The 9,909-nt window shown below is 50.7% G+C and overlaps 1 protein-coding gene across 1 annotated transcript; it reads left to right on the top strand.

The window, feature by feature from the left end:
* Positions 1–1,687: 1,687 nt before the first annotated feature.
* TSEN54 (TSEN54 tRNA splicing endonuclease subunit) lies at positions 1,688–9,412 on the top strand (the record flags this gene model as incomplete). The annotated part of the gene is made up of 9 exons (XM_010147437.1): positions 1,688–1,751; positions 1,896–1,979; positions 4,095–4,193; positions 4,501–4,553; positions 4,902–5,000; positions 6,127–6,761; positions 7,301–7,361; positions 8,076–8,192; positions 9,262–9,412. Coding segments are annotated over 9 exons (1,363 nt in total), but the record flags the coding sequence as incomplete, so codon positions are not given.
* Between the last annotated feature and the right edge of the window lie 497 nt (positions 9,413–9,909).

Genomic DNA, 9,909 nt, shown 5'->3' with positions numbered 1-9,909 from the left:
GAATTCTTTTCTCCCTGGGAGAAGTCAGACACAGTGGCTGTGCGTGCGGGTGTTATGGTGAGGGGCGTCGAGCTGTTAGCAGCGGGCAGGCGTTAGCGCAGTCGGTTCCCTTCCCCGTCCCCTCGTTCCCCTGCTCGCGGCTCCCGGGTTGGCGCAGCAGCGGGGGACATGCTCCTGTTCCCTCGGGAGCAGAGGGTCGTCCTGGCACACGGCTGGCTTCAGTGCGGGTGTTCAGAAAGCCCCTCAACGGGCCCTTCGTTTTCTCAGGCGCATGAATAATCCTGTAGCCTTCGGCACTGCCTTCTTGGGCACGGTGGGAGTTACACAGCCCTTTGCTAATGCCCGCGTGTGGCCTTGTGCAGATTCTGCCGACACTCGGTGTCCCTGGTTTATCGGTTGGGGTGGGGGGTGGTTTCAGCAGCGTTACCAGTCTCCAGAGCTTAAAATTTCTCGGGAGAATTTCCCATGCTACCTTTGAGCACACGCTTTCCCTGTTTGGCCTGCTGTTTTCTGGTAATAATTTATCTGTGCTGGGCAGTAGCAGCAGAAACTATTCACGGTCAGGGTGGACCGTTATCTTCCACTGTTGTCCCAGTCGGGTTTGTTCAAGTCCATCTGTAAATGCGTGTCTGGGAGCGAGGACTCTCAGCTCCGGATGGGAGCACGAGTGTGTAGGTTTTGGTTTCCTTTCAGATAGAGAAATTGCAGAACTGACTAAAGATCATGGAATTGCTTGGTTTGGAAAAGACTTCAAGATCATCGAGTCCAACTGTTAACACTGCCAAATCCACCACTGAACCATGTCCCCAAGCACCACATCCACATGCCTCTCAAATCCCTCCGGGGGTGGTGACTCTACCACCTCCCTGGGCAGCCTGTTCCAATGCCTGACAGCCCTTTCCGTGAAGAAATCTTTCCTGCTACCCAATCTACACCTCCCCTGGCACAACTTTCCTCATGTCCTACTTGGGAGAAGAGCCCAAGCCCCACCTCTCTGCACCCTCCTTTCAGGAAGTTGTAGGGAGCGATAAGGTCTCCCCTGAGCCTCCTTTTCTCCAGGCTGAACACCCTCAGCCGCTCCTCACAGGACTTCTGCTCCAGACCCTTCCCCAGCTCCGTGCACTTCTCTGGACACATTCCAGCACCTCAGTGTTTTTCTTCTAGTGAGACTTCCAAAACTGAACAGGATTTGAGGTGTGGCCTCACCAGTGCTGATATAGAGCAAATCCATGATGGACTCTACAGGTCTTACTTTGTGTTTTCTTGAGCCAGCTGCTAAAAATGTATGTTTGCATTCCTCCAAGGTCACCCTCCCCTTTTTCTCAGCTATTAATTTTTTCCTGTGAGACCGTGTGAGTGGGCTACAGCGATTTGAGAGTCTTGGCAGCATCCAAACGATCGTATGATACGTCATGGCTGTGCATCTCCAGCAGGCTGCTGTAACCTATGGACAGACGTCTGTGGTGCTGACTGAAGACGCTCTTAACTAGCTGGTGGTGGTAAAACCTTCAGCTGGTATTGCTAGATCCTGAGGATGTCGTCTTTCTGAGGCCTTACCCTGTAAGGGTAAAAATGCCACCTGGAAGTTTGCTGCCTTTTGATACCTTCCTGAGCTGGTTGTATTGTTACAACAGGAGTTGATTGTAGGATATGCTAGTAATAACGAACTAATCTTTAACCTTCTCAGGAGGAGTCTGGTGAAAGCTGAGTGGGAGCCAGGACAGGGCATCGTAGAGCTGCAGTCCCCTGCGGTGAGTCTGCTGCAGCGTGTACTCGGTGCCGTTGTCTCCTGCTGACCGCTGCAGATTCCTTAATTTGCTGCTTGAAATGGGAGAGTGCCTGGTTGTCAGCAGGGAACAGCCAGAGCCCATCATGGATTTGTGCTTCTCTTCCAGGGGAAGTTCTGGCACACCATGGGGTTCACAGAGCATGGCAAACAGTGCCTGCTGCCCGAGGAAGCTCTGTACCTGCTGGAGTGTGTAAGTAGGATACCTGTGTGTGGATGGGGGCATTGGGTTCTTCCAGAATGATTGGAGAAACTGTAGCAGCTTTAGACTGAAGTCTGAAATCACTTGACGTGTCTTGGTCACTGTTGCAGTTTGAGCAGCTGGTAAACACCTGGTTCTCGAGGAATTGTCTCTTTTAGCCGGTTTGCCAATGGAGCTGTTTGTCTCCAGGCCGTGGGTTTGTATGTTGTGCTCTGGAGCAGCCTCTGTGTCATTGACCGTGCGTTAGTTGGAGGGGTGGCAAGCTTTCCCAGTTGGTGTCGTGTTTAACCTGTTCCTATCGAGACTAGGAGAGGAGCAGCTGGTAAACACCTGGTTCTCGAGGAATTGTCTCTTTTAGCCGGTTTGCCAATGGAGCTGTTTGTCTCCAGGCCGTGGGTTTGTATGTTGTGCTCTGGAGCAGCCTCTGTGTCATTGACCGTGCGTTAGTTGGAGGGGTGGCAAGCTTTCCCAGTTGGTGTCGTGTTTAACCTGTTCCTATCGAGACTAGGAGAGTTTCAGCTGATCCAAACTTCTGTGCAGGAATAAGTCAGTTCTCGTGTCAGAATGAAGGAAGCATGAGGAGCATGTTACAGAGTTTTCCATTGAGATCTCTGCTTTCTTGCTCTGGGAGTGATGAAACACTTTATCGGTTAGTTCTTTACTGAAATCTGTATAGAGGGACTTGATCTTCCACAACCCAGGGAAGCTTACTGTTGAGGAATTTCTGGAAACCAGATAAAACCATTATCTTCTGTTCCTTGCAGGAGTTAATTGGAATAAAAGGTTTGACCCCGAGAAATGCTTTTCCCCAGAACTGATGTACAGTAAATGAGGATATCTGGGACTGGTCAGTGCCTTCTCTGCCATAAGTTGACTTCCTCCAGCTCATCTTAGGTATTTTGCAGTGGCAGGGTTCATAAGTTCATTTAGCGCAGTTTTTCTGTGCTTCTTGGAGGAGCTGATGGGAATTAGTGAACTCTGTCCAGCTTGGTAGGGCCACGTTTAGGCAGCAAATTGGATCTTTCCGTGTGAAGGGTGTTGGCGTGGGAAGCAGTTATATAGCAGCCAGTGCTGTACGTGCTTTGCACGTAAGCAGAGATCTTTGAGGTTGCTACTTGGCATCTCTTCCCAGGATGTACAGCAGAAAGAAGTTTGAATGTGGCAGACAGGGGAATGAGACCAGTGCTCCTCTGCTTGCAGAACTGCTGGTTAGGGCTTGGTTGGGTTTCTTTGCTGCAGAGAGGGGTGTTTCTGTCGCACCACTGAAGCCTGTTACCAGTAGAATAGGTGCACCAATCTGAAGGGGAGCTCTTCTCCCTTAGAAAAACTTAATTAGATTATGGGCATCTGATGCCATCCCTTACATCCTAACTGCAGAGGTAGGGCATTTTTTTACCTCTGGCATTTTGACAAATAGATTATAAATAAATTGATGAAAATAAAATAGTTGCTGAGTAAAAAATCTCTTCCCCAAAAGCAGAAAAGAGCAGTTAGATGTTTTCAGCCCATACGTTGGAGAGGTGTGGTTCCTAGTGTTTTGGTTTCTTTCTTTATGAGTAAACATGTTCTAAAAAAACCCCAACAGACATAGGAAAAAGTGGCATAGCTTAAAACTGCCTTCCTGATGTTAGTTGCTGAGGAATCTACCTGTGGGATCACTGGGGCTGCAGCGAGTGCTTCTGAGGAGCCACCAATGGATGGCATCTGAGGATGCCACCAATTCCTCTCAGTTGTGCTGGTGCTAAATGGTTTTGTAGTTGTGCTGTGTCCTGAATCACTGAGATCATCGGAGTTAAAGAAAATGATCTCCCAAAGCAATGATTATTTTAACAGTTGAGCACTGCGCTCCCAGCGGCATCCTGCAAACGGATGCAGCGCTGGAGCAGGAGCTGACAGGTGTGGGTGGGAACTTCTTGCCTGGCTGCTAAAATCAGGGCGTGGGGGGAACTGGGAATGGGAGTAAGCCAGGTAGCGCATGGAGATACATGGATATGATGTGAAGGAAGGTGCTGGGACCAGGTGTCTGGACCAGTGGGAAGAGACTGGTGTGAGCTTGCATAGCTTTATTCCCTGTGATTCTCTCAACACCAAGGTTTTGCCCTGCAGGGCTCTATTCAGCTCTTTTACAGGGATCTGCCCATGTCGATCCAGGAAGCCTATGAAATCCTGCTGTCCCAGGAGGCCATGAGCCTGCCACATTACCAGGTGTGTTGCGATCCCCAGCTATTGCAGGGAGGATGAAGGCAGAGAGCCAAGCCTCTGCCATTCAATCTCTTCCAGCATCTGGGAGCAGAGTTGGACAGTTAGGGAGGGAAGGGGAGTCATTCTCAGTTTTTCCCACTGACCTTATTCCAGATGATCAGTTCCTGTTTCCCCACCTTTGCTTTGGGTCCTAACCCTGGCATTTTCTCCTCTGCCAGTGCCACACTGTTCACCCAGCTGTAGTGAAACTGAAGTAAATTACTTGGGTTTAGGGTGGTCATGTAACCCTCTTGCTTTCCTTTGCTCTAAGGTGTTCAGCCACTTGAAGCAACTGGGTTATATTGTACTGAGATTCGACCCCAGGTAACCAGCTTTTCCTTTCCGTGCTGCTTTCTCCTTTCTGAAGACTGAGCAGCTCTGTGCCCACTGCATGGCCCCGGTGGAATGGCAGAGAAGAGGACTTTGACCCCACATTCCATCTTTTGGGAGGATCAAAGACTAAAAGTGGCACTCTACCCTTCCCTGCTTCTCCCTCTTGAGGAGCTGATTGGGAATGTGAGATGGGGCGTGAACTGAGGACCATCCTGGTCCTGCTTGTGGATTTTCTGTGCCTGGAAGAAAAAATCTTTGTTGCTGTATTCTGGGGGCTGAGCAGAAGGGTAGTTTCACTACCTCGCCCTGCTCTTAGCCCATGTTGGTGTCTCCTTCCAGCACTGTCCTATCTCCCTACGAGAGGCAACTGAACTTGGAAAGTCACTGCAAGAGCTCTGGGAAACACCATCGCAAAAGGAGGAGGAGTTCCAGCCCCCGGTAAGGATGTGGCACATCCTTCCATCTTCCAGGCCTCACTGGCTCAGGAACAGCTACTGTCCTACAGTATCCTCAGGCCTTTGTGCTGTTTGGGTGACCTGCCTGGCACAGCTGCTCTTGGCTGTCCCCAGGCAGCGCAACGCTTATTCTGAACTCTTTGCAGTGCTCCCCTCTGTCACATCTGTACTTCATGCAGGGCTAAGAGGGGCAAACTGCCCCTGAGCCTCCCAACTGCTGTGGTCAGATGCCAAAATAAAAAGGTAGGGAGGTCAGTGCCAAGGGAACACGTGGCAGATGCCTCCTTTGCTCTTCTATAGAGGGAGTACAGACACTGCAGTGCATGCCTTGCACTTACTCACCCCCTCGGCGCAGCTTACGTGCTAGGACTGTACAGCAGAGAGCATAACTGGGCTCTGGTCCTTGTACGTGGCCTCTAGATGTTGCCAAAATGCAAACAGATGCTGCATAATTAATAATTTTGCTAATAATTACATCAGGTTCCAGTAGGTGGCGTCATCCTGTAAGAAACAGGGAGGACGAGACTGCTCTGCAAGTCCTTTCCTGTTAACAGGTAAATCAGTGCCCGAGCAGTTGCGAAATTTTAAGAATTGGGAGATAAAACTGGTTTCAGAATTACCCCATCTTCTCTGGGACCAGGGAGTGAATCTCATACCCGTAAGAGGTGCTGGCAGGAAGGTTTCTGCCTGGCCTGTGGAGGTTTGGCTGAAGTCTGTGTTTGTGTGGACGTGTTTGGGTCGGTACGTGGGGGGTGTGGAGGCTGCGTGGCTGTTGGGAAGGTGTGTCTATACAAATCGAGCCTGGGATTCTCCTGGGCGTTGATCTCAAACCTCAGGCAGAACTGCTGAGAAGCTTATTCTGCCTTTGGCATTCACTGCTTGTTTTTTCCCTCCTCGTTTTGTCACACAAGCAAACATCTTCCTTCCAGTCAAGAGGTTGTTGTCAAAGGTTTGCAGGTCTGTCTGGGTGTTCCTGCCGCCTTTGCTGTCCTTCCTTTAGGCTTGGCAGACTGCATTCTTCCTGTTAGCAGGGAGGAGGCCGGAATCAAAGGGAATAAAGTTCCACCACATGCTGTCCGTGTCTTTTATGCTGGTGCTTCTGTCTTTAGGTCGCATGAGAAGAAACATAAGGTATCTGAGGACCTTCCAGAAACTGAAGGGACCTCTGAAAAAGCTGGAGATGACTGTGGAGACTCCCACAGCCTTCCTGTGGATGAAAAGCCCTTGTCAGAGCAGCCAAAGGAATCAGATACTGGCAGTGGAGAGGGCGAGTCAAGCCCAGTTCCTCTTGATACAGGACAAAAGGACTCCCTGAGTCCCTTGAGGAGCCAGGCTGGAGACCGCAAGGAGCGCAGCACTGGTACCCGTGCACCCCGCTGGGATTTTGCCACCATCATCTTGCCGAATGTGGCCCCGGACCAGCCGTGCACACATCTGCCCTCACCCGACAGCGGGCTCCTGCCGGAGAACGTACCAGGGAGGGAAGTTGATGCAGCTTGCTGGCGCGCACATATCAATCAGAAACAGGAGAAGCTGTCACGGAAGGAAAGGGAGCAGCGAGAGAGGGAGAGCAGGTACAAGAGCAGTGTCAATGCTGACCGGGAGGTGAGGCGCTGCTCCAACTGGCAGGAGTACAAAGCCCTTTTGAAGCAGAGGAGCCAGCAGAGGGTTTGGAAACGACCGCCGCATCTCTGGGACCAAGCTGTCACACCGCTCTTGCGGCCAGAGGACGCTACTTCATCAGGTAGTGGCTCTGGAAACTTGACAGGGGTCCCCCTTGTCGTCCCTCAACTCTGTGAAACGTTGCCTGGTATGCAACAGCAAAAGGGATGACATAGAGAAGCTGAACATCAATTTTGGGGACAGTACCTTGAGAAGGAGAATCTCATTAGAAGGCCTGGGGGCGCAGAGGACCCCAGCCATGGACACGGGAAGAGGGAATAAAGCTTGTTCTCTGCCTTTCCCTCTCTTTCTATAGCCCACTCAAGTGCCAGGATAAACAGGGCCTTGGGAGGTCTTCTAATCCATTCCCCATGTCCTACTGTATTGCAATCCTTCCTGCTAGGCTGTTAGGCATGTGAAATTGGGGCCAGCACAATGCAAAGCGACTGCAGGGTGTTCTGGGCTGCGTGCTGGGAGGAGATGAGGAAGCTGAGGTCTTTGAAGTAGCCAGTGGTGACTGTGGTGCTGCCAGCCATTGTCTCGTGGGTGGTGGTGGAGCGCTTGGAGTGCCCTGGGAGAAAAATAGTTGGTCTGATCCTTTCCTGTTCCTTCTCCCTCCAGCTGCGCTCCTCCAGCAGATCAGTGTGCTGCAGCCCTCCCACATCCTGGATGGAGCCTCCCGGTTAGTATCCAGCCAGCCAGCTCGTAGCTGTTAGGGAGTGGGGGTGTCTTGTGACTGTCCCTGCTTGTGAGGTCTGTGAGATGCTTGCAGCGGCAGTTTGGGAGCTGCCTGGCTTCCAGGGTGCTGAGAGAATCCAGCCCTCTGCTCCCTGACCCCATTGCTTCTGTAGTGAGTGGCTCACATTTCTGTGAAGTACTGGTTCCTGCAGTGACAGCTAGAGCATTCCAGGCCGGTTAAAACATCGGGGTTGCTCTCTTTTCCTGCCATTCCCTCTGCACCCCAGCCAGGTAATCTCCCCCAGAGCTTTGGTTGGGTTTTGCCTGTGCCTCGGGCCTGGAATGTGCTGCCATCCCTGCTGCAGTGATGATAAAACCTTGGCTCTGGGGCTTTTGATTCTGCTCCTGCCTCAAAGAGTCTGGTGTTTGTGTGCAGTCCTTGTAGGGCAGAGCAGTGCTTTTTTCTGTATCTGTTGATGGTGCTTCTTGCAAGGGGGTCTGCAGAGGAGGGAGTGCCGGGTGTTGGGCAGGAGCCTGCTCTGACTACAGGAAAGATCTCTAAAGTAACAGTGGCAGGGTCGGTCCTTTGAGAAGTGAGGCCGTTCCAAGGGCCCAGACTAGCCAGGCTTCAAGAGCTTTTGCTCCCTCTTTCCTCTGCTGTATCTATACCCTAGTCTTTCAATCCCATATGCATGTGGATGTGTTCTCTCTTCCGTAGGCTGCAGGAGGGCACAGAGGGCTTGAAGATTGACTTCAATGTGTATCAGGCAGGTGCTGTGGCCAAGTTTAAGAAGACAAACCCTGGGAAGCCATATGTCAGGATGTGTGTTCGCAGGTATCCACCGGTCTTACGCTGTCTTCTGCAACATAGTTGCTGTCGCGGAAATGAAGTCCTAATGATGTGTGAATGACCCCGCATCTTGTGAGTTTTGCAGATGATCAGAGTGCCTCCCCTGAGGGTGGTCCTGCCCAGATTGAGGTTTTTTTCTTCTTCCCTTTCAGTTCCTCTTTTGTTGGAGGCTGTGGCTGAAAATTCTCCCAGCCCTTGCACTCAGCCCACATATTTGGTCATCTGGTTGCTGCTCATGTCTGAGTATTATCAGTCAGAATAAGAAGCCACGGCTGTGTTTGCAATGCTTGTGAAACTCAGGCAGAGCTCAGTTTTGCAGGGAGCCCTGTGGCACCTGAATCCTCAGCCAGTACAGATCCCTATGGATTTCTGCAGAGACGTACCTCCCCAGAGCTTGCTACAGGCTCAGGGCCATGGGTTTAGTATTTTGATCTTTGTCAAATGTAACTTTAAGATCAGTACAAACAGAGGATAGGTGTCCCCTTTCTTGCTGGATCAGGAATCTGATACTTAAACTCCACAGACAGGTACAAAGTTCAGTCTCTGCCTTTTCTGACGTTGATAATGCTGAAGCTCTCCCTCCTCTGCTGTCTGTGGCTGTAGTAGCCAGAGCGAGCAAGGTGCTAATACAGTTTTACAGTGCCTGTTATGGGCAAGTGAGATGATCTTTGCTGCATAAATATTTTCATTTACGAGCAAACAGAGTGCAGAATTAAAAGGAGGGAAAATCAGGTCAGATGTTGATCCCAGCAATCTAAAGATCTTCCTAGCACTAGGATTGCACTAGGTTGGCAATTTGCCAGCAGCCCCGTGAGCTGCATCTAATAGGCACAGTGTGGAGCAGTGTGCAGTTGCCCTTGTTTTTGGCAAAGGACTTGACAGCTCCCAGTTCCCGCCATGCAGATACTCTCTCAAGCTGGCAGCCTCCTCCTTTGACTGAAAGGGCTGGGGAGGGTCACGACCAACTCCTAACACAAGTGAGCTATTGGCCAGGACAGCTTTGTCTCTCTATTCTTCTTGCTTTGAAAACAACGGGGTGTTTTTCTCTCTGCAGCTTTGACGAGCAGATTCCATCCCTTCGGGCTTTGAAGCAGGTTACGTATCAGAGTGGGGACGTCCCGGTGGTCTTTGCGCTGGTGGATCACGGAGACGTTGCCTTTTATTCGCTGAAGGACTTCAAGTTGCCAGTTGATGTTAATCACTGAAGTTGCTGTCCCGTGTGGAAATGGCATGGGATGAAGGGAACAGCTTTGCTCAGGATTTGTGCTCTTGGTTAATGAAATATTACAGAAAATAGAGCCTGTGATTACTGGAACCTTGGGTAGTTGACCACTTTATTTGCTGTTACACACTTTACCCAATCAGGTGGCTCAGGCATAATAACAAAATTTACAGCAGTCAAGTGTTTGCGGCCTTGCCAGACATTTCTGGACTGGAATACCCAGTGCTTTGTTCTTGAAGCCACTGGTTCTCCAGCTTTCTCATCTTGTGGACCACTAGTCTGCCTTTGCCGTGTCATCTTTGGCTGACCTGTGGACTGTTAGGAAACACTTTGCTGGTGATCCTCTTGTCACGTGTTAAGAACCAGTGTGATACACCAGTCAAATGGGTGGAGAGTCATTGAGGTCAGTCAAGGCCAGAATAAGCTAATCAGATCAGTGGTGGTGTCCTGAGCCTCTGTCATTCAGCTATGGCAGCAACC

This window comes from Eurypyga helias, unplaced genomic scaffold, assembly GCF_000690775.1.
Source record: "Eurypyga helias isolate BGI_N326 unplaced genomic scaffold, ASM69077v1 scaffold7480, whole genome shotgun sequence".
In the NCBI taxonomy this organism is placed as follows: Eukaryota; Metazoa; Chordata; class Aves; order Eurypygiformes; family Eurypygidae; genus Eurypyga; species Eurypyga helias.
This window is presented reverse-complemented; position numbering and strand designations above follow the sequence as displayed.